This window comes from Bos mutus, chromosome 2 (genome assembly GCF_027580195.1).
Source record: "Bos mutus isolate GX-2022 chromosome 2, NWIPB_WYAK_1.1, whole genome shotgun sequence".
Classification (NCBI taxonomy): domain Eukaryota; kingdom Metazoa; phylum Chordata; class Mammalia; order Artiodactyla; family Bovidae; genus Bos; species Bos mutus.
In genome coordinates, this window is record NC_091618.1 from 16320481 (window position 1) to 16345859 (window position 25379).

The following is a 25379-nucleotide window of genomic DNA, read 5'->3' on the forward strand; positions in this document are numbered from 1 at the left end:
ATGATGATGAAAAGTCTGGAATCATCACAGCCACAGCCACTGCTGGGACCTTGAGGGAGGATGTCTGAGAATAAAACCAGAACTGAGACGTGCAGAGAGAGGGGTCACTGCAGAAAAAAGGAGTGAGCTCTGGCATGACCTCCTGAACCACTGGCACCAGTTAGGTCATTCCTCTGGATTTCATTACATGAACCAATATTCCTCCCCCTTTCTTTTTTCTTTTCTTTTTAAATTGAGCCAGTTTACATGAGGTTTTCTGTACGTTATAATTAGATGTTATGGTTAGGAATGTTAAGGCTTCAAGTACAGAAAGCTCTACTAACGATAAGTTAAACAAATACGGGTACCCTTTTACACAAAGCCCAAAAGATGGAGATCCAGAGCTTCTCACACAGCCCAGAAATGTCACGTGCACGCACACACACACACACACACACGCGCGCGCATGAATCGGAATAAGGCCTGAATTGAACCAAAGTCAATTTCCTGGTTAAAGTTACATGAGATGTTATCATTGGGGATAAGTGGGTGAAAGGTACACAGAGCCTCTCTACTGTTTTTGCAACTGTGTCTGAATCTAAAATTATTTAAAAATTAAATGTTTTTTACCAGGGCTTCCCTGGTGGTTCAGACAGTAAAGAACCCACCTGTGGTGCAGGAGACTCGGGTTCCATCCCTGGGTCAGGAATATCCCCTGGAGAGGGAATGGCTACCCACTCCAATATTTTTGGCTGGAGAATTCCATGGACAGAGGAGCCTGATGGGCTACAGTCCATGGGGTCAGAGAGAGTCCAACACAACTAAGCAACAAGCACATAAATGTAAGTACATAGACAATTCTGCATATGATTTCAGGGGTTTTACATCTCCCTGAGGCTCATCCAGCTTCCTCCAGGGAGAGGCAAAGAAGTACCCACCGGCTGGCCCCCTTCTAGGACCCGCCCCCCCATGCCTACGTGACCACCCAGGCCCTGCCTATCAAGCCGCTTCAATTTCTCACTGAGACAGAGGAGGAGCCAGCTCAGACAGAGAGGATGGTATATGTGAAGCTTATTCAGCTATCTTTCTGGAGGGTGGGTGTACATTTTTATTCACACACATATCCCATTATTCTTGCGATAACCTGAGTCTCCCATCAGATACTCTGGGACCTACCGGTTTATCCTCTTCTTGTTCCTAGCCCACCTATAGACTTTCAGACAAATAATTCAACTTGGAGAGGAAATTAACCACATTATTTGTTCTAAGTTTCCCTAGTCCACTGATGCCAAGGCCCCAGGGGCTAGGCTGTGTTTTTGTCCAAAATATACTATTAAGCTTCAGGTTCCAGCACCATCCCCTTGGTATCCTGATGCACTGCTGTCCTCTGCTGGTGACTTCTAGGTATTGCTTAGAAATTCTTGGTCTTCCTGGTGGTTCAGAGGGTAAAGAAATCTGCCTGCAATGCAGAAAACCTGGATTCGATCCCTGGGTCAGGAAAATTCCCTGGAGAAAGGGATGGCAGCCTGCTCCAGTATTCTTGCCTGGAGAATTCCATGGACAGATGAGCCTGGTGGGCTACAGTCTGTGGGGTTGCAGAGCTGGACACAACTGAGACTAACACTTTCATTTTCTTTTCATGATCCTGACCCCACTGGAATGCAAACATCTACAACCAAAATATGAAAGTCAGTTAACCAGCACTAACACCTGTGCTCATAGCAATCTGGCTTTGCTTCCTGTAATTCTCATGACTCTTTACAGAGGAAGGAAGAAGCCAGAGGGGCCAGCCACACTGCCTGCTGCAGAGTTTCTTCCCCAACCAGCAGGCCATATTGCCTCTCCATGGCCCTGTCCCACTCAAGACCTCAGGTGTTCGAGAAGCTTATGAGGTGAGTGAAGGTGCTCTTCCCGCCAGAACCATCAGCACCCGCCAGAACACTCCGATTCACAACTCCTTCTCAATGGCCAGCAGCACAGAAAGACCAGTGGTTTAGTGGGAAAATCCTGGCATATTTACTGAAATGACAATGTGGTCCCTGGACTTAATATATATGGTTCCTTATCCTGTTAAGGAAGCATCCTTCTCTTAGATTCCTAAAAGGTTGTTTAGGATTGTATATCTAATTTTATAAAATTCTTTTCATCTACATTCATAAATGAAATGAGACCAAGAAAAATAAAAGCTATCTTAGATTTGGGTTAATAGGACTAACCTAGAAACTTTTGTTTTCAGTTCCTTTTTTTTAAACAAAAACCTGTTCAGCCTATAATGATGAAGGGAATCACTGAATCATTTAATAACAGGAATTCACCCAGTAAATAATATGAACCCAGAGCCTTGTGAAGCCTTGTTAGGGGCTTCCCTGACAGCTCAGTTGGTAAAGAATCCACCTGCAATGCAGGAGACCTCAGTTCAATTCCTGGGTCAGGAAGATCCACTGGAGAAGGGATAGTCTACCCACTCCAGTATTCTTGGGCTTCCCTGGTGGCTCAGCTGGTAAAGAATCCACCTGCAATGTGGGAGACCTGGGTCTGATCCCTGGGTTGGGAGATCCTCTGGAGAAGGGAAAGGCTACCCACTCCACTATTCTGGCCTGGAGAATTCCTAAATCCATGGGGTCACAAAGAGTCAGATACAACAGAGAAACTCACTTTCAGAGCCTTGTTAAAGATACATCTTCAGTAGCATTTAAGTTTCATTTCTTGGTTTTTAGCCAGTTCTAGCATTTTATTTCTTGAATTATGGTCACTCAATTTTCCAGAAAATTCTCTTTATCACTGAGTTTCAAATAGATTGATGTAACATCTTAGTTTTAAAATACTGTTCTCTTTATTCATTTATTGCCTTTTATTAATTAGATTTGCCAGGTATATATCTTTTTCATTATTTAAAAAGCCCTCTTAAACTAACTTTTGATCTGGCCAGTTAATTTATTTTTGCATTTATCTTTATAGTTTCCTTCCATATACTTTTCTTAATTTCATATTTTTTAACTTTTCTTTGGCTGCCTTCCTACTATTAACACATAGTGGATATCCACAGAGTACACTGAATGAATGAATTTTCAAAGAGGCAGAAAAATGGGAAAAAGATGGGTTCAAAAAACAATAAAAATAGAATAGTGAGGATGTGGTATATCAGATGTGAGGTAGGGAGAAATTAAGGATGAACCCCCAAGTTCTGGCTCAGGTAGCTGTGTTATGGGACTGAATTACGTTCTCCCCAAATTTATATATATTAAAGTTTTAACCCCAATATGACTGTACTAGTCCTTTAAAATAATTAAGGTTAAATGAAGTCATAAAGGTGGAGCCCTAATCTAATATGACTGATGTCTTTATGAGAAGAGGAAGAGACACCGGGGATGCATAGGCTCAGAAGAAAAGCAGTGTGAGGACACAGGGGAGGGTGGCTGTCTGCACATCAAGGAGAGAAGCCTCAGGAGACACCAAACCTGCCAACACCTTGATTCCCTCCAGAACTGTGAGGGAATAAATTTCTGTTGTTTAAGCCAGCTAGTCTGTGCGCTTCATTATGACAGCCCTATAAAACACTACATTTGATGAACTGTGGGCATCATTTACTGTCTATGAGAGTAGACCTGGGAAGAAAACCACCAGCAGATGGCTGGCAATAGGAGCCATGTGGCCAAGGATTTAGGTGTGGATGAGGGAGAAAGTAGAAACAAAGTGTACACAACTCTCAAGAAACTTACTTGTTAAAGAGAAAGAGCAGTGGTGGTCAGAAAGAGACATCAGGCTCAGAGAGGGTCTCCATCACATACAGCCACTAGGAGAGGCCAAAGACACAAGTGAAAACTCTTGGGAGAAGAGGTGAGGCGGATCCCTACCACACAGGTGGACAAAGTACACTCCTGTGGAAGGAGGCTGCGTGTAAAGGGTAGATGTAGGCGATTCTGTAGATGAAAGACAAGAAACTGGGCATTTCCCCATCTGGTGAGATTTTCACTATTCTACTCTGAAGTAGAATAGTCTTCTGCTCAAAGTGAGGGGTAAGATGGAGTAAATGACTTTAAAAGAACAGTGAATCAACACAGTACTGTAAAGCAATTATCCTTCAATTAAAAAAAAATGAAACTTAGCTCTAGGGAATGAGTGAGAGCTGACAAGAGGCGTGTGATGGGATGGCCCCACAGCTCTGAGGAGCCCGTTTAGAGACAAGAGGCACCACCCCGCAGCTGTGTGCCTTCTCCAGTGCCTGTATGAGATACTGTATGAGGCCCCATTCTCCTTAGATTCCATGGGCGCTCTGTTGTAACATTTCTTCAGGGATAGCACTTCCTTTAGAATCCACCAAAGCATCTTCTATGGTTCCACTGTGACTTCTTTTACTTGTATACATTCTCCACAGCTTATATGATCCACGCCCATGGTGACACTTCATTTCCTGTGACTCAAAAATTTGGAAAGGTAACCAACTGGATGAGACCTTAATAGGGTTTTGCTAGGAAAAAACAATGTAAGACAGGAACAAGTGACCCCAAAATTTGGGCTGCCTCTGAACTTTGCTCTCCCAGTTAACTTCATTGTGGGTTTCATCCTTAACCAAAGGATAAAGTTCTCAACCCTAACAGATCAACCTGTCTGTTGTTCCATGTCATTCTAATTGTTGCTTCCTGACCTGCATACAGATTTCTCAAGAGGCAGGTCAAGTGATCTGGTATTCCCATCTTTAACAATTTTCCAGTTTGCTGTGATCCATACAGACTGGCTCCAAATATGGAGAGGAGTCCATCAAGGCTGTATATTGTCATCCTGCTTATTTAACTTATATGCAGAGTACATCATGAGAAACACTGGGCTGGATGAAGCACAAGCTGGAATCAAGATTGCCAGGAGAAATATCAATAACCTCAGATATGCAGATGACACCACCCTTATGGCAGAAAGTGAAGAACTAAAGAACCTCTTGATGAAAGTGAGAGAGTGAAAAAGTTGGCTTAAAACTCAACAGTCAGAAAACTAAGATCATGGCATCCAGTCCCATCACTTCATGGCAAATAGATGGGGAAACAGTGGCTGACTTTACTTTTGGGGGCTCCAAAATCACTGCAGATGGTAACTGAGGCCATGAAATTAAAAGACACTTGCTCCTTGGAAGAAAAGTTATGACCAACCTAGACAACATATTAAAAAGCAGAGACATTACTTTGCCAACAAAGGTCTGTCTAGTCAAGGCTATGGTTTTTCCAGTGGTCATGTATGGATGTGAGAGTTGGACTATAAGAAAGCTGAATGCTGAAGAAATCAATGTTTTTGAACTGTGGTGTTGGAAAAGACTCTTGAGAGTCCCTTGGACAGCAAGGAATCCAACCAGTCCATCCTAAAGGAAATCAGTCCTGAATACTCATTGGAAGGACTGATGCTGAAGCTGAAACTCCAATACTTTGGCCACCTGATGTGAACACACACTGGAAGACCCTGATGTTAGGGAAGATTGAAGATGGGAAGAGAAGGGGACGACAGAGAATGAGATGGTTGGATGGCATTACAGAATCGATGGACATGAGTTTGAGCAAGTGCTGGGAGTTGGTGATGGACAGGGAGGCCTGGCGTACTGTAGTCCATAGGGTCGCAGAGTTGGACACAACTGAGCAACTGAACGGAACTGAATAGATCAACACTCCCTTCTTGTAATGACCATGTATTGTACCCACTTTTACAGTCCTAAGGTCATTATAAATAATCTAAATTCATTTTTTGGCTGCACGGGTGTTCCCGGCTATGCACAGGCTTTCTCCAGTTGCAGTGAGCAGGGGCTACTCTTTTCGGTGTGCGGGCTTCTTGCTGCAGTGGCTTCTCTTGTGGAGTGCAGGCTCTAGGTACGTGTGCTTCGGTAGTCGCAGCAAGAGGGCTCAGCAGTTGAGGCTCGCAGGCCCTAGAACACGGGCTCAGTTGTAGCACACAGACTTAGTTGCCTTGCAGCTTATGGAATCTTCCTGGAGCATGGATTAAACCAGTGTCCCCTGCACTGGCAGGCAGATTTTCAACCACTGGACCACCAGGGAAGTTCCAGACATAAGTTTAAAGGATCTACTTAATTCCCTATAGGTAATGTAAAGGAGACGTAAAATGAAATTTATAATAAAAAATTTACCTTAATCTGTAAATCTCAAGCCTAACTATAAGAATAAAGACTTACTGAAGCAGTCAGATGCTCATGGCTGTATACAGATCCCCAGGAAGACAGGATCACAGAATGAAAAGGGTATAATACACTTGGAAGCCAAACACATGAGTACTGAGACACTCCATCAGGTCCAGTAAAAATGAACCAACTGCTGCACTTCAAACAAATGTTTGGAGACTCAAGCTGTTAATGACTAAGTACAAAAACTTAAATGTGGTTTGGTTTCAGGCACCCCAGCACATGAGATACAGAAAACCGCCTTTATGTGAAACATCACAGGTTGTCATATCAGCTTCTTTGATGACCACCCTTTCCCATTACTCTCAAGTTTGGGGACGGAAATACTATCAGTGGTGGCCATCTGGATCTGGGGGACTTTGACCGCCTCCCTCATGTTATCAACATAATGCCTCTCATCCAGAAAGTAAAGACGACCAACGAGGCCTCGAGGAAGCGGATGGCTTAGGGGTCAAAGACGGGCGCTACTACCAAGCTAACTGCTTCATACTGCAGTGTCTCCTTCCCGAACTCAGAGGGTTCCCTGCTGCTGTGGACACCTCTTCTGAACATTCATTGTTTTGATATGGAAAATACTCAAGCAGATTTCAGACCCAAGCCTGGCTGACATAGCAGGCCAGGTGGGAAACTGCAGAGCTCGGAGGGCAGGCCTCCTAGAGTCCAGCAGAGCCAAGAACTTCCAGCTGTTCCGACGATGCCTGGTGCCCCACCCCACCTTCTGCTTCTTTACGAAGTGGCTGCGTGGGTCTGGGAAACAGGCTGTGATGCATTGGGTGTCAGTTAAGAGCAAGAGGGGCCCTCAGAGGAATAAGCAAGCAGAAGGGTACTGAGGGTGAGTTTGGGGACTACCTAGAGAAGACAGCTGGGCACTCAAGTCCAGAGATCCAGGAGTCTTCGTTTCACCCCTGAACACCAGGGGACTCTGAATTTCTGAGCTTCCATTTTCTCACATGTAAAGTGAGGATGGCTCTAGCAATACTTACCTTACCAATCTCAGGAGACTGTTCAGTGGAGGGATTCGATGACTTACTGTAGATGAAGCCATTCTGTAGAGCACCTTGGGAGTGTTGTTCTTATGACTGTCACTACTATTCATAAGAACAGCAGACCCGTGGAGAAGGTGAACCTCGAGCCCCTGAGGGCCTGGGGCAGTCAAACAACAAGTGGGTGCACACTTCCTACAGATGAGTCACGTTTCCTAACCTGCTCCCTGGCAGGAAACATAAGGATCGATGACCACTTGCAAGAGCAAGTGACTGTTTTGGATCTAGAAGGAATAGGTGGAAAAACCTATAAGGCTGGGAGGTGTTTCTGAGAAATACTATGTTTCCAAAAATATCCCCAAAATGTGTTCCACTAAAAATTACCAAAAAGGACTGGATGCTGAGATGAGTGTGGGAACCGACTTCCTCCCCCAGGCCTTCTCTGAGATCTTAACAATGAACTTCCAGTGAGGATATGGGATGCAAGATGTGCCAGATTTATTTAACAACAGAACCTCCTTTCCACAGAGCATCTACCAAAGGGTTTCATGAAACATACTTTGGGAATTAAACCCTCCAGCTGGGCATGTAATATGGGGACATGGATTATAAGAAAGGAAACAAGAACACTTTGTTAACATTCAGTCAATGGTAGGCAGCTGCTGGACATTTTGGAAAAAGGAGAAATCTGTTTTTTACCATGGCACTGACACAGTATCACCTGTTCCCTGAACCCCCTAATTCCAGCCCCTCGAGATCCACCAGCTATGCAACCCCACATTTTACAGTCACATACATTAAATCTATGTTTATTTTTTGTTCTAAAATGTGCTTTTTCTCTCTTTAGTATCAGCCCAGGACCTCCACCTCCCCTTAAAAAAAAAGCCAACAAACACCACCACACGCACACATACACACACACCACCCTCCAACCAGGTGAAAATCCCCGGCGATTAGTCTATAACAAATATTGACACGAGGGGGAAAAAAAGCATGTTGAAATGTATTAGAATCAGAACCTGTACAAAAAAAAAAAAAAATTAAAATATAACCTGAAACTGTTCAAGTTCAGAAAGGCTACTAGTCAAGTCCTTTTCTCTTGCCAGGAGAATGCCATCATCAGAGGGCTCTGGGTCACCAGCCAGGGAGGGTGGGAAGAAAGAAACAGAAGCAGCAACAAATCCTTCACCAGAGGGACCACGACACACCATCCCCACCACAGATGCAGCCGGGAGGAATTAAAGACCTCGGGAGAGCGAATGTTGGCAGACAGCCTCTGTGGGCAGCCGGGGCCTTCACACCAAAGGCCAGTCTGAGTAGTCAAAAGGCAGCAGGGAGCGAAGCCAGCAGAGAACACCAAGCCAGAAGAGACTTCTGCCACCCAGCAGACCCATGGCAACCCAGCACTGGTGCTCAGATACCAGGGGTAAAGACAGCCCAGTGCTCCCAGCTAATGAGAGATTGGAGCTGGGCATTAAGAGGCTGAAAACCCGCAGGTTTAGTAAACACAGCCCAGCGTCGGCATCCCTCCATGGCCTGATCGGAGCTGCCAACAAGGGGTAAGGCAGGAGAGGGAAAAAGAAGCATTTTGATACCTGGCTACTAGAGAGCGCCCACACCTCTGTGGGTACTGTGTACAAGGGGCTGGAGAAGGAAGGCGCCCCCCTCACTCAGAGAGCACCCATCCCGGTGGGCCGGTTAAAGCTGCTTCCGGCTTATGAACAGCCTGACAAAATGACACGAAGCAAAAGGAAAACTGGGAGACAAGCCCTTAGACAGGAACGAGAACCTCCTGGAGGGAAGCTGGGCAGTGTCGGCCCTGTTGGGATGGCATCCATGGAGCCCCTGAGTCTGAAGGGAGCAACTGGGGACAGGGGCGGTGGGCTGGTGGGGAGGGACTTAACGGTTCTTCTGGAACAGTACCAACGAGGGGGGAGGCGCTGGTGAGGGGACGGGCAGGTCTGGAACTCACGGAAGGTGGAGAGGGGAGGAAGAAGGCCCTCGGTGTCCCCTCCCCACCTGACCCAGGCCTGGTGAGTGCCAGCTGCCCCAGCCTGCCCTAGTGGCGGCTGGAGACCAGACCTTTCACTTTGGACATCTTCTTAGTGGGCTGCCTCTGCTCGGCGTGAGGGGGACACTCTCGTTCGGCCAACTGCTGTTCCATCTCCTGAGCCGAGGAGGACGCGGTAGCTTTGAGGGTCTTCTTAATGTTGGTAACCTGGAGGGAGACAGAGAATTGGCGTGCTCAGCCCGTACGTGCCAGAAACTCACAAGTTGCTCCTGCAACAACGGGGGCCACTCAGCGAAGAAACCAGAGCCCTCTGCAAGACGACCTGAGATTATCTTCAGAAACCCACGCGAGGGGAGAATGAGCAGGGGCTACTCAGAGAAGATTATGTGGAAGTGAGTGGAGCAGAAAAGCGGAACGAATGACGCTTTCTTGGTTGAAAATGGGAAACAAGCCAAGTGGTAGTGGACCATTTGGCAAAAAGGTACAACAGAGCAGGTGAGAGAAAGCACTGACTAAAATGGCCACAGAAAAAGAAAGGGCGACACGAGATGCTATACTCAGCTGACCGCTTTCAGGTATGAAACCGCAGACTACTTTCACAAGAACTTTGGAATACAATTGCATGAGCCTTTATTTCGGCTTCCCTGGTGGCTCTGATGGTAAAGAATCAGCCTGCAATGCAGGAGACCTGGGTTCAATTCCTGGGTTGGGAAGATCCCCTGGAGAAGGGAATGGCAACCCACTCCAGTATTCTTGCCTGGAGAATTCCATGGACACAGGAGCCTGGTGTGCTGCATTCCGTGGGGTCCAAAGAACACGACTGAGCAACTAATATTTTCTTTCTTGAATAAGCAACTAGAAGGTAAACTTCAGCCAACTAAGTGACCAATGGCAAAAAATGTAGTCAAAGAAAAATGAAATCACAGTACTGTTTTCAGCAGACCTTTCTTAATGGATATTTAAGCACCTCCTCCTGAACATATCCTATACAGTAACATGGGTGTACTGTTCTATGAATGTTCTGCTAAGTCGCTTCAGTCGTGTCCAACTCTGTGCGACCCCGTAGACGGCAGCCCACCAGGCTCCCCGGTCCCTGGGATTCCCCAGGCAAGAACACTGGAGTGGGTTGCCATTTCCTTCTCCAATGAATGTTCTACCATTTCTTAATTAGTTCCTAGCTTGCTTTCCACTTATGTATGGTGCTTCAATGAACAGCCTTGGCATACTTTTGTGAACACCTGTGGAGCTTTCCAGATCAAAGGGTTTACACATTTTACTTTAGTAACTACTGCTATACTGCCTTCTGAAACATGACTGTACCAACTTGTCCTACAAACTATGAGCTCCTATGCCCATATTATACACATTTCCCAACGCCAGTTCTAAAGGATCATTCATACCTTTGCCCTTCAGCTAGCTGAGAATAATAATAAAGGGAAGAAAAACAGAAGAGGAAATATCAACTTTTTCCCCCAATCATTAGAAGGAAGAAAGAGGAGAAAGCTGGTGCAGAGAAAGGTGTATGCTTGTTAGTAAGAGTAAGCAGCTTCCCCTGTTTGGTGGCTTCTGTGTTCTCTGGGAAGAAGCCCTGGTTTCTTATAGAACAAGAAGGGAGCTATTACTGTCAACACTTCTCAACAGGCAGAGTATCAGGAGCTTGAGTAAGAGACAGTCCAAATGCAGAAAGGAAAGCAACATAAAAATTAGGTTCCTGGAGGAGAGCTGTCATCTGCGGAATGGGCCTAGACTAGACTGCAGGTCATTTTGTTTTTTGTTGTTCTGAGATGTAGGAACAGCCACGCCTCAACACTGCTGTCCCCTCAGTCATCTCAATGGCATTTCTAAGAGGAGCATCAACAGAGGACTGTGGACGGGGACAGTGGACACGGAGGGCCACCGAATCCAAGGCTGGGTGCATCCGGTGTCGGCCAGGCCCAGACATGCCATCTCAGGACCCCGGGCATCCCACGTTCCCGGGCTCACTGCTGCTCTGTTATCTCCTGTTCAGGAGAGTTACCTGGTGAGGTAGTGAGCAAAGAATGTGAAGCAAGTGGACAGCCTGCCACTCTTTCTCTTACTTCAAGGCGTATTTGATGGCCGTGGAGGAGAGATTAAGAAATGTGACTTCTCAGTTATCACTGCTTTATAAAACAATACTCCAAGTGCCTATTTACCTCTTCAGTTTCTTATAGAAACTTATCTCCCAATAAGCTGATATTTTGGGTGCTCAGTGACACTGGCATGCCACATGAAGAAATGAGACCTACCTCAAGGACAAATCTGGCTTGTTCTCCATTTCTGACATGCCACTCAAGACCTTGTACCATCCTTCCCTTCGCAACACATGCCCCCCATTCGAGCCACACCAAGTCCCCAGCCACACACGCAGGAGCAGTCATTTCCCTCTACCTGGCTACCTGTCCTGCACACCCTGTCATTCCAGCCTGGGCAAGCCTCCTCCTTCACTAGCCCCCTCCAACCCCACCTCTTCCACAAACCCACCCTGACCACTCGCCCACGCTGACCTGTCTCCCCTCAATTACACTGCCTGGCAGCGCCGCTCACTGTCAGATGGCGGCCTCCTACATGCTATGTCTCCTCTGTTTCAGGGGTTCACATCTAGCTTCCTACAGTGAGACTACACGCTGACAAAGCTGAGCCCTCCACAGTCGGGTAAACAAACCTAGGTGAAAAGAGGGCTTCCTGAAGAAATGAGGCCCTTTATCCTCACAAGGCCTCAGCTGGATGGGGTGGGGGTGGGAGTGGGGTCATGACATGGCTCACAGTGGGTCGTTATGCATATACCATGCTCAATCAGTTTGACTGTTGGCATTTAAAACACACGGAACTTACAAAGGAGACTGCTGAGCCAGTTACAGACTCTTAGAGTTGAAGGGAGAGTCAACCAGCTTTCTGTAATAACTCCCCAGGTCTAACCATAGACACCTCCTTTTAGAACCCAAGACTGGCCACTCAGGCAGGTCCGTCAATTAAGCCTGTCTCAGCTCCATGGAACAATCCTGAGAAGTCTAACTCTGCCTTCACAGAGCCACTCTTGAAACAATGACTGATATCCCGCAGGCTGGACCTCTTTGGCCTCAATGTCGTGCTGCCTTCTAATTTTCTTCCTTGAGCAGTCTGGCTTGCAGGCCAGAACCATCCCATTACCCCAGATGACCTAGAGTTTGTCAGGTCCCTCAGATTATGAGCGCCGGATTCTCACATGGGACTGCACGTGCTGACACAATCACAGCCTAGCTCTACTAGAGACTTTAGATACTCAGGTGAAAGGGGAATCGAGACAGCTCAGGGCAGGAAGACACCTTTGAGCTGTGGGGCCGAGCAAAGGCAGACAACATGAGTAGAGCGCATAGTGGGGAAAGGGCCACACAGAAAAAGGAGACCAGGGAGACGGCAAGAAGCCTCTCAGGAGGCACGGGAAGTACACGCTAACAGCCAACGAGCTCAAGGTCTGTCACTAACTCAGCTTCTGGAGGATTTTCCATATTGAAAGAAAAGAGTGTACTTTGTCCAGTTATGCTGTATTACCTACCTGACTGGAAAATGGCTTATCTTGTAAACGCAGCAAGAGCTATATATTGACGTTCCACAGAACATCAGACTTATAAGCACATTCAAATATGAAGAAGAATACATTCCAAAATCAAATATAAGTGATGAGGTACTTTGTGGAGGTGACCAATACCTCCCTCCAGAGCATTTGCTCAGGGATGACAAACAGTTCGTGACATCACTGCTTTATCTCCTGCAGGTATGCTGGCATTGTGACTAATTAGTTTGTGTTATTTCTGTGAAAGACTAAAATGAGAGAATATTCTTAGGCAGTTTGCATGGGACTGACTTCACTAAGAGGGAAAGCTCTTAAAGCTAATAGCCACCAGAAGTTTGCTGTTATAAGATTTGAGGGAAAAAAAACATGGAAGTTTTCCCCTCTGAGAACACCAATCTAACTTAAAAATAAATAAAGATCAACTTAGTTGAGAAGATGACTAAAAAAGTTAAGAGTAACAGAAGCATAAATACAAGCAGAATAGAACAAAATTACAACTTGGTGGTAGATCTGTTTTCAAGTCAACAAATACTTAGTGAGCTACATGCAGCAGCCAGGTCATGCATTTAGAAAAACTGACAAGGCTCTGGGCTTTGACCACGCTCCTACTCTTCTCAGAGTTGTCTGCTCTAGATTTCCTAGAAGAGTATCAAATTAGTGAAAAGTTAAAGTGTTAGTTGCTCAGTCATGTCCAACTCTTTGCGACCCCATGGACTGTGGCCCGCCAGGCTCCTCTGTCCATGGGATATTTCCCAGGCAAGAATACTGGAGAGGGCTTCCATGCCCTTTTCCACGGTATCCTCTCGGCCCAGGGATCAAACCCAGGTCTCCTGCATTACAAGCAGATTCTTCACTGTCTGAGACACCAGGAAAGACCAAATTAGAAGGCTGCCTTAATCGGTAGTGGAGGTGATCTTGGTTATTGTTGTCGATGTTCAATTGCTAAGTTGTGTCCAATTCTTTGTGACCCCATGGACTACAGCACGCCAGGCTTCCCTGTCCTCTGCTGCTGCTGCTGCTAAGTCGCTTCAGTCGTGTCCGACTCTGTGCGACCCCATAGATGGCAGCCCACCAGGCTCCGCTGTCCCTGGGATTCTCCAGGCAAGAACACTGGAGTGGGTTGCCTTTTCCTTCTCCAATGCGTGAAAGGTGAAAGGGAAGTCGCTCAGTTGTGTCCAACTCTTAGCGACCGCATGGACTGCAGCCCACCAGGCTCCTCCGTCCATGGGATTTTCCAGGCAAGAGTCCTCTGCTGCTACTGTTAAGTCACTTCAGTCATGTCCGACTCTGTGCGACCCCATAGACGGCAGCCCACTAGGCTCCTCCGTCCCTGGAATTCTCCAGGCAAGAATCCAGGCAAGTGGGTTGCCATTTCCTTCTCCAAAGAGTCCTCTAGTTGGCTCAAATTTCTTTCTCTTGGCACTTAAGCAAGCCCTTACTGCCACCTGGTGGCAGCATCAGGCCCTGCCAGCTGGAGCAGCTGTGTTTTCCAGTAGAGGACTGCTGACAGCCAAGTCCACACGTGCTGGCTCTCTCGTTTAATAACCGTACTTTAAGGAGTCCACACTGTTGTCTAAGTACTGGTCGGGCTTCCACATTAGGCAATCAGTGTCTTCTTTCATGAGATGCCATTTATTATGGAAATAAACTGGAGCCATTCAAAGTTCTACGACTAGTATCATTCATGTTGGCAAACCACCACAATCAAGCCCACCACCTGACACACAATTAGCAGCAGTCCAATCACCCTGGTTCGATTCCTGAGTTGGGAAGATCTGCTGGAGAAGGGATAGGCTACCCACTCCAGTATTCTTGGGCTTCCCTTGTGGCTCAGCTGGTAAAGAATCGCTTGCAAGGAGGGAGGGGGGTTCAGGATGGGGAACACGTGTATACCTGTGGCGGATTCATATTGATGTATGGCAAAACCAATACAATATTGTAAAGTAATTAACCTCCAATTAAAATAAATAAATTTATATTAAAAAAAAAAACAAAGAAAGAATCACCTGCAATGCAGGAGACCTGGATTCAATCCCTGGGTTGGGAAGATCCCCTGGAGAAGGGAAAGGCTATCCACTCCAGAATTCTGGCCTGGAGAATTCCATGGCCTGTATCACAGGGTCACAAAGAGTCGGACACGATTCAGTGACTTTCACTTCACTTCACTCCAACCACACTGGGGCAGCCGGCAGCTATCAGGCTCCTCCTGGGCGACCAACCAGGTTAAAGAGCGTTTCAGGTGATCCCAGGTCAAGTGAGCATTTTGCCTCTAAATCTCCTATTTCTGGGGTCTGATTTACAGGGAACAGTCAGTGAAGAGGAGAGAGGCTAGCCTTTGCTACTTCGCTCAGACATCAATCCCAGGTCAAAGAAGAAACTACAATCTTCAACAGGGGATCACAGAGCTCACTAGAGGAGCAGCAGGCTTACTTTCCTAATTGCTTCTGTCTTTGACTAATGCTAAATTGAATATAGATCACACTTCTCCTGCAAGAAGTAGGGTTAAAAATTTACAACAGGTGGAACATTCCCAAAGTAGGTGTGCCTGTGTAGTACACATGGGTGTTTGTGCACATAAATTCTCTCTGGTTTGTGAAAAGCAGACTTCAGCAGTTCACTGAAACAGGGTGTGCCTGAAATATACAATAATCATGTGAGCACTTATTATGCGTAAGGCACGGGGCAAAGAGCTGATCTTACAAAGATCAGGTTTTAATTTAAGTAAGACACAGGTTTTATTTTTAAGAAATACATACAACAGAGTAGGGGAAATCTTCAAATTTCACAAATCCCCCTTTGAAAGGCATGACCACCTATTTCTTATGTTCCTTACCTCTAACTCTGGGTTCCAGTCTGCCATACTCTAGGACACCTGACTTTTAAAATTCATTAAATATCATTAATGCCTCAAGCTCCATCATACCAGAACAGAACTTTCAGTGCTAAAATTCTGATCTTCAGGGCTCCAAACAAATTGGGAGATGACTCACACGGGTGTCCAGGCTACAGTCTCACAAATGCCCATTCACTCCAGGGCTGGAGCCTGCATCTCCCCAGAGGCTAAAAGTGTCCTGAATAACCAGGTGTCTAATACCACAATCACAAATTTTACCTTCACTTGTGTTTCATTCATCGAATCTTTTCCCTTTCTTCCTTGTTCAGGATAAAACATATGATGCATTTTCAAAGGTTATGACAAACACGCACAGATTAGAGAATAAAACGAACATAGCGTACCCACCACACAGCCGAGGAGCAGAGCAGCATTAGGCCTGGATGCCAGGTGCCTCAGCCCAGCCTCACCCCGCCATCCACCCAGCCTAGTAACCATCAACCTTCCATCCACCCTGAAGGCCATCCCTAAACTCGTTTCTTGTGCTCTGCAGCTGCAAAGTGTGTGTGAGCTGAGCAATTACAACATGCTGGTCTCCAAGCCCACTCACCCTCTGGCGACCAGGAATCAGAAAGGAGACGGAGAGCACCAAGCCCAGGGATGGGTCACACTGTCCTCTACCTGAGCACCTTGCCCAGGGCCTGCTCGTGAGCGCTTCATCTACGCCAAGATTCACGAGAAAAGGAACAGGGATACCTGGGAGTGGGGACAGACACCCCCTGCCTTACCTCGGCCTCTACTTGCTGCTGAGTTCGGCTGTGGTTCTCCTTGTACTGGTTGGCTCTCAGAACTTGCTGCTCGATGCCCAGCAGGACAGCCTCGCAGCCATCACACCTACACAGGAGAGAACCAGCCCTGAGCTGCAGAGAAGCCTGGGAGTCCACCAGTCTCCCAAATCTCCCTCCCCAACTCCATAGACGCTTGCTGGAACATTCCGTCTGCAGGGGCTCTTGCCCCTTCAATCCTGCCACAGGACAGGCTGTTACTAAATACATAAGACAAGGCATATGGAAACAAACACAGAGGATATGGAGCAGTTTCCTAAGAGTTTATTTTTGACCATGGCATGCAGAATGCAAGCTCTTAGTTCCCCAACCAGGGATCAAACCCGCGCCCCCAGCAGTGGGAGCACGGAGTCTTAACCACAGGACCACCAAGGAAGTCCCTGGGGTGGTTTCTTAGAATACAGCTTCAATTTCCAACCTATGTGTCCCACGGGAAAGTGGCACAGACCATGCAATTAAAGGAATTAGGAGAGACTGCACAGGTGGCAATGACTGATCAGTTTTCTCATCAGAAAAAATTATTTTCTAAAAGCATTCTATTTTGAAGATTGCCCTTTTTCTTAGAAGTGTGTTACTTCCTGGTTGCCACCCACCTCCTCATTATTTCATTTTCCACACTTTTTATTTTGAAAATTTTTAAATGTAAAAAAAAAACAGTTGGGAGAAGGAAATGGCAACCCACTCGAGTATTCTTGCCTGGAGAATCCCATAGACAGAGGAGCCTGGCAGGCTACAGTCCATGGGGTCGCAAGAGTCGGACACGAATTAGTGCACTGTCTCACCCCAGAGATCCTGCCACATATACCACAAAAACCAAACATCCCCCAGTGACCTTGGCCCCACTGCTCCAATCACTCCCAGGTGGGAATCCAGGCACATGTCCACAGAGGTCACAGACAACACACATACGGTTCTGTTATGTCCCATATATTATCCTTTCATGTCCCAAGGAAGACATTTTCTCTTAGAGATTTTCATTTAGTGTTATCTTTAAAAAATCTTGTGTTAAACTTGCCTCCATCTTTTCCTTGGGTAAGGACAACCCAGAAATGGCCCTTTTGTGTCTGTGATGTTGCCATTCACAGCTTTCTTGACAGGCCTAGTAAAATCTTGAGAACAGGGCTGCTGTATGCTGAATGTCAGACGGTAGCTCTTAGCTTTGCCTATCGTAGGGAGTTATGCTGTGCATTTTTATTGGTGTACCATGTTTGATTTGTCCCTAGTACCTTTGAAGTTTTTCTGAGAAATGAAATAATGCAACCTAAACTTATTAAAATACATTTTAAGCCTTAAAAAAAAAAACAGTTGAAGCTGTAGTACAGTAAATACCCACCTCCCCTCCATTTCAGAGTCAGTAGTTGTGAACATCCTGCCATACCTGTGGAACCACTCTACGTACCAGCTTTGTTTCAAATCTGATTCCAATGCCTAAAAACAAGGGGTAAGAATTCGTAGACACCCTGGGATGGGAGCTAGGAGAGCCCTGAGTGCAAATATGTTGACGCCAGATGTTGGAGGTGAAAACTGTGTCGGTCATCTCAAAGACAGAAACAGACAGCCAACTTCAGCAGGACTAGATACCGAAAGCTTCTCTTCCAGACCATGTTCATGTTAGGGGTATATTATAAGTTTCTTTCCCATCTATTCTGACTTAACAGTTTTACAATCTTTTGAAAGCTCCTGTATGTGTCACATGTTGTAAAGGGAAGATGTATGGAGTCACACCTAGGACGGAACCCTGGGTGAAGTGTGGGCAGCAACAGCCTGGGGGTCTGACAGGAGCTGCAGCGAGGGAAGCCTCTAGAAGGTCAAAGCCGGGCTGTACCTCCCCGATATGCACCTCCTGCGGCTAAGCCGGAGAGTCAGTCTGTTTAAAGACAGTTTTCACCCCCACCCCCACCCCTTGCCCAAAGTCTACCTGCCCTGTTTCATGATCTCAAACATGACATGAGCCCACCTGCAACTGTACTCTTCTCACCTCCAACTATACTCTCATCCTGGCCCTCCTTCACAACTCGGTTTTTAATAACTATAACAAATTCTTATAAAATGTGCAACAGCTTTCACAAGCATCCAATTCCATTAAAATAGTTTATGTGCAAATGTCCCACTCCTTTTTATATACCAGAATACGGTTATCAAATATTCTATACCTGGGTCTATGTCCCAATTTAGAATAACCCATTCCTTGTCTTCAATATCCCTCATGGGGTTTTACAACAATGGCACCCCACTCCAGTACTCTTGCCTGGAAAATCCCATGGACGGAGGAGCCTGGTAGGCTGCAATCCATGGGGTCGCTGAGTCGGACACAACTGAGCGACTTCATTTCACTTTTCACTTTCATGAATTGGAGAAGGCAATGGCAACCCACTCCAGTGTTCTTGCCTGGAGAATCCCAGGGACGGGGGAGCCTAGTGGGCTGCCGTCTGTGGGGTCACACAGAGTCGGACACGACTGAAGCAACTTAGCAGCAGTAGCAGCCCAATGTTACTGATGCTGAATATGGTTCTCTTATCCACAAAATCTTACTGACACAAATTCCCCAGCTTAGTTGAAGGCTGAGGGTGAGTCTGTGAAGCAATAGGATCAGTGTCAGGCTTAAAAGACTCCACCTACCAACCCTGGGCATTTCACAGCCTGCTGCTAAATAGCCCCCAGTTGCACAGGACAAGAACAATTTTACAACTATGACATTAGGCAGCCTGAAGTGATTCTTGCTGTCACACAGATATAGTCACAAATGCAGCTCACACCCTGCTTGCTATCCCAAGGTCCCAGCACCCAGGCAACCCCCGCTGATACCTGAAGACCACATTTCCCCAAACAGAAGCCCAAAGGCCAGGCTAGATATCCCCTTCCTAAAGGCGGGCGGCAGGGGGCAGTTGGCTTCCCTGGTGGCTCAGTGGTCAAGAATCCGCCTGCAGTGCAGGAGATGTGGGTTCGAGCCCTGGGTCAGGAAAATCCCCTGGAGAAGGAAATGGCAACCCACTCTAGGATTCTCATCTGGGAAATCCCATGGACAGAGGAGCCTGGCAGGCTACAGCCCTTGGGGTCACGAAAGAGTCAGACACAACCTAGCGACTAAACAACAACAAAGGTGGGGGTGCCCCCTTCTTGGAGCCTCACCATTCATGCAAGGTCTTGACAATATTATTGATATCTTTCTTTCGGATGTCACGGCCAATGCAGAAATCCACTTCCAGCAGCTGGTTTCGCTGGTCCAGCTTGCCCTGGATGATGTCAGTGTAGACTGCCTCAATGATGAGGTCCTCCAGTTCCCGGAGGTTCCGCATCTCCAGGTCCTTCAGCAGCACGGAGTAAGGGATACACTGTGCAGAAGGTATGCATCATACTTACAAAACCACTGGTAAACATTCAAGAAAATTCAAGTTATTACCCAGATAGCCAATGTCTGCCTCAGGGCTTTGGGAAGTGCGGTCCAGTGGTAATTATTAACATTTATAGTGCGGTGAGATCTGGGCTTCCCCAGTGGCTCAGCTGGTAAAGAATCTGCCTGCAATGCAGGAGGTCTGGGTTCCAATCCTGGGTTGGGAAGATCCCCTAAAGAGGGGAAAGGCTACCCACTCCAGTAATTCTGGTCTAGAGAATTCCATGGACTGTATAGTCCATGGGATCACAAAGAGTTGGACACGACTGAGTGACTTTCACTCATGGCAACAAGAGATGGATAAAAGAGCTGTGAGACCGGTGGGATCCAAACCAGACCCACAGTATCTAGGAATGCATTCTCCTCCATCCTCTGCCTAGTGGACGTTGCTCACCTTTCAGCTAAGAAGAGAGAAATACTCAGTATCTGGCACTGTGCTGCCTTCTGGAAGCTTGCAGAATTTGTGTAACATGCTAGGTCATCAAAAAACTCCAAACAATCTCAGACACCAGAGAGACAAACTGGCTGCTTGCCCAGCAGAGCAAAAATTTTAAAAACTTACAGGCTAACACACCCACCTACAGGTGGCCACTGGGTACTGCCGGCTCAGGGGTCATCCTGAAATTTACATTTGCTTTCTTAGTCTCTTACCCAACAAAGTCAACTCCCCAATAGTAGTCCTGTAATGGGCTGTACCAAAATTCTGCATGACTCCAAGGAAAATGGATATTTAAATACCCAGTTTTCTGCAATTCCTCTGACACATCACTATTTGCTTGAAAATTAACAGAGCAATCAAATCTGCAGAAACAGACAGGAGGAAGATGTATGCAGAGAATATGACAAACCTACCTGAGGGGTGTTCTATGACTAAAGGTCTGAAATCCAGAGTTGGTACATGGGCTTACAATGAGAGGTTGCAAAAATGAGGTAAAGAGTCACTACTACTCTTTGCTATACTTGAGAAGTCCATGACCAGGACAAAAGGAAAAAAAAAGTTCAGGTCCTCATTTCCTAACAAATTAGGCCTCCCACCTGTAATGCCCAGCTGAGAATCAGAAATCTGTGATTAGACCAGATAAAATAATATTAATAAGTGAAAACAACAATCCAAGAACAAATATACATCTTTCTGGCTCAATCACAGAAGGAAAATGCAAAAAGCAAACTTTTTCAAAGGCACATCTTCATGAAAACTTAAGACATTTAGGTTAGGATTGAGCAGAGAGCCAAAACCCAACTATAAATTGACTGAACCTGGATCTTCTTTGTTAATGGCTATGAGCAGATGGTTGCATGTCACCTAAACTGAGTGGGGCAAAGACCTCAGAGACACAATGGTGTGGTATTTTACAGGAGGTTAGGGTCAGAAGTTAGCATATAAGGCAAAAAATTCCAATCAGTATATTCAACCTTGAAAATCCCCAGAGGAAGGCAGCCTATTAAAAAATCAACCTCTCAGTAAGTCCAACATACAGGTTATTCCTCCAGCACAGAACAGTTCACTGTGTATTGAGTAACAGCTGAAGTGGTTAACTTGCCTTCAGATGCCTTGCTGTTTGAAAAATCTGCATCTTAAAACAGCAGTCTCCTTTAAGCATGGCAAATGCTTGAGCACGTGGGGTACCACGGCATGCCAGAGCTGAGACCTGCTGATTCACATCACTCCTGGGCATACTTTTCCTAAATGGAATCATAAGTAATTATCTACACTATTTTAACTGCTATCTTATTCTCTTTTGTCCTTTGCCAGACAAATTTTATGCATTTATGATGCAACTCTACCATGTGCAGCTGGGAGTTTCCACACTGATGCCAACGAGACACCTGCCTCGAGGTGAGGAAGAAGACAGGAAAGGGCTGGGGCCATACCTTCATCCTCGACGCCAAGCTCACGATGGTAAGGTGTTTCAGCTTGTTCTGCTGAGCTGTGCTCAGTTCTGGCAGGCTCTCCTTGTTGGCTGCTCAGTCCCACCCACCACAAAAATCAAGACACAAAACAAAATTAGGATTTCTTCACGGAATAAGCACACAAACTCCCCACATCAAACCTACTACTGAATCACTGTCATGACTCTGCACTTACTCATGAGGCAAATGTTCAATAAGCGCCTCCTGTCTTCACTCAAAGACCATGTGCTTCCAAAGAAGAAAAAAACTGTATCTCTACACCTAAGAAGCTGGGTCTCCTAAGAAGCCAGGCATGACTGCACAAAATGATATGAAAATTATCTTAATGAAATACTATTTTCAATGTCTTCCCAGAGTACCTGTTATGTGCAATGCACTATCTTAAGTGATTCAAGGGGAATAAGATGGGCCTTATCAGGGCTGCTGCACTCCACAACTCCAGAAGCACCAACCACCACCCACAGTTGGGCAATTCAATGGCCCTGGACTTGTCCTCAGTTGTCATCTGACATTTCAACAGCTACAAATGCAGGAGAACTACCAGAAGAAAGGTACAAGTTACCAGAAAACGACAAGAGGGTGAGAAGAAGAAAGGGAAAAAGAGAGCGCACAAGTGAGTGCAATCACACTGGGGAGATAGGAGAGAAAAAGAAAAAAAGGTGGAGCTTTGGATGACTGTGGAAGGACAGGCACAATGTGAGCAATGGCAATAATGAAAACAACTGCGATGGCAGCAGCCAAGGGAACAGACGGCAAGTTGTACTTAGTGCAAGTGCACACACAGATCCACACGTACACACACACAACCAGGGAGTCCTCACAACCACCCCACAAATCAGATTCCAAATGTCTTCGGTTCCTTACTCATAATTCTAGATTCCAACTGGTGAATCCAAACTGCCTTTTTTTCCCCTTGAGCACCCTGCTGAAATTCACGTGATGGCAATTCCTGACCTAAACTGAGTTAGGCTTTTTAATCCCATTTGTTGTCAACAGTCATTTGTTTTGCTGCAAAACTTGAATGCATGTGACTACTGGTTTTGCCCACATCTCTCAAGGGTGTTACATAAAAAAGTATATGCATCATACAACTTTTTAAAATCATATAACCTTTTTAGAATCCCTAAAATTCTAAATGATGAGACATCCAGCCCAAGAAGTGCAAATAAAGGATTGTGGACCTTTTTATTACTCCCCTCTGACAGATGAGGGGACTGAGGTACAGAAGATCACTTAATTTGCCAAAGGACACACAACTGGTGGAAGTGGAGACAGAGTATAAAAGCCAAGAATCCTGGTTCCAGAGTCTGTAAAATGCTGCTCTCTAGTGAGGACAGAAACAAAGGATTCACTCATTGGAACAAAGTGAAGGTCAGAAAAAACTAGCAAGTGGCAAACTGTCCAGTGTGATGGCAGCAAAGAGTTAAGTAAAAGTGACCAGGGAGAAAGAAAGTGAGAGAAAAAGCAGTCAGGGATACCACAGTGAAGACCTTGAGTCATACCACTGAAATAAACTGCCAGGTCTATGTCATACCACTAAAATAAACTAGGAAAGCCAGACAAAAAAGCCTTGAGTGGAATATGAGTTAGTGTATGGACATGCATGTACCTCATTCCTGACAGTTACAATGACGATGCTGTACAATAACTTACAATGACTCAAATGATCTAGAAAAGAGAACTAGGTAAGTAGATTATGGAGTATTAGATTATAGAATATTAAAAATGACTATAAAGACGTATAGTAAAGTAATGCTCAAAATTCTCCAAGCCAGGCTTCAGCAATATGTGAACTGTGAACTTCCTGATGTTCAAGCTGGTTTTAGAAAAGGCAGAGGAACCAGAGATCAAATTGCCAACATCCACTGGATCATGGAAAAAGCAAGAGAGTTCCAGAAAAACATCTATTTCTGCTGTGTGGATCACAATAAACTGTGGAAAATTCTTAAAGAGATGGGAATACCAGACCACCTGACCTGCCTCTTGAGAAATCTGTATGCAGGTCAGGAAGCAACAGTTAGAACTGGACATGGAACAATCAGGAAGCAACAGTTAGAACTGGACATGGAACCACAGACTGGTTCCAAATAGGAAAAGGAGTTCGTCAAGGCTGTATATTGTCACCCTGTTTATTTAACTTATATGCAGAGTACATCATGAGAAACGCTGGACTGGAAGAAACACAAGCTGGAATCAAGATTGCCAGGAGAAATATCAATAACCTCAGATATGCAGATGACACCATCCTTATGGCAGAAAGTGAAGAGGAACTCAAAAGCCTCTTGATGAAAGTTAAAGTGGAGAGTGAAAAAGTTGGCTTAAAGCTCAACATTCAGAAAACGAAGATCATGGCATCCGGTCCCACCACTTCATGGGAAATAGATGGGGAAACAGTGGAAACAGTGTCAGACTTTATTTTTCTGGGCTTCAAAATCACTACAGGTGATGACTGCAGCCATGAAATTAAAAGACACTTACTCCTTGGAAGGAAAGTTATGACCAACCTAGATAGCATATTAAAAAGCAGAGACATTACTTTGCCAACAAAGGTCCATCTAGTCAAGGCTATGGTTTTTCCTGTGGTCATGTATGGATGTGAGAGTTGGACTGTGAAGAAGGCTGAGCCCCGAAGAACTGATGCTTTGGAACTGTGGTGTTGGAGAAGAATCTTGAGAGTCCCTTGGACTGCAAGGAGATCCAACCAGTCCATTCTGAAGATCAGCCCTGGGATTTCTTTGGAAGGAATGATGCTAAAGCTGGAACTCCAGTACTTTGGCCACCTCATGTGAAGAGTTGACTCATTGGAAAAGACTCTGATGCTGGGAGGGATTGGGGGCAGGAGGAGAAGGGGACGACAGAGGATGAAATGGCTGGATGGCATCACTGACTCGATGGATGTGAGTCTGAGTGCACTCCGGGAGTTGGTGATGGACAGGGAAGCCTGGCGTGCTGCGATTCATGGGGTCGCAAAGAGTCGGACACGACTGAGCGACTGATCTGATCTGATAAAGGCGTAAAACAGGGATAAACGCCTATGAAATAAGTGAATAAAGCCAGATATAAAATTGTACACGTAATCTAATTACACCTACAGAAATCATAAGCACAAGGGAGAAAAAGCCCAGGACCATAAAATGAACAGTGGTTATGGGTGGTACAACTACAAGTGACTTTTTTCCCTATTTTCCAAACCTTCTTCAATATGGTGATGGTATTTAGATAATATTTAACACTTAAAGACTTTCCAAATGGTATTCTGACATTTCACAACACTCCAAGTGCTCTACCAATACCAGTCCTCAAGAACCTCATCTGAAAAAAAACAAGGGCTGTATTTATGGATGAGCATAAACACAGCCCCCTTTAACCCACTGGGAAATAAAAGGAGGGAACCAAGGTCATCATGGGATGTCACCTACAGAGCACAGTGAGATGAGAAACAGCCAGGTAAGTGCCCACCCCATTATACCCCAGACCTCAGTGAACCTCGGGAAGACAACACATCCAGGCAGAGTAACATAGTGGAGAGAAGTCTGGAGGATGTTACCAACTCACCTATGTAATCGGGGTATGTTCCATAGGCAAACAGATTCAGCAACTGCAAGTAAGCAGCGTTGGCTCCTTCTGCAAGCTGAGGAGGGAAAAAAGAAAACCGTTCACAGAGTGAGCTGTCTACCCATCAC

General features: G+C 45.8%; 1 protein-coding gene across 1 annotated transcript in view; it reads right to left on the reverse strand.

Annotated features, from left to right (window-relative positions):
• Positions 1 to 7610: 7610 nt before the first annotated feature.
• The window catches only part of COPS7B (COP9 signalosome subunit 7B), a 28356-nt gene continuing 10587 nt past the window's right edge, over positions 7611 to 25379 (reverse strand). The window contains exons 5-9 of the mRNA XM_005906405.3: positions 25252 to 25327; positions 21658 to 21746; positions 19524 to 19726; positions 16338 to 16443; positions 7611 to 9352 (exon numbers count right to left, since the gene is read on the reverse strand). Coding sequence (XP_005906467.2) covers positions 9194 to 9352; positions 16338 to 16443; positions 19524 to 19726; positions 21658 to 21746; positions 25252 to 25327 — 633 coding nt within the window. The 3' untranslated portion in view covers positions 7611 to 9193. The remainder of the gene's footprint in view (positions 9353 to 16337; positions 16444 to 19523; positions 19727 to 21657; positions 21747 to 25251; positions 25328 to 25379) is intronic.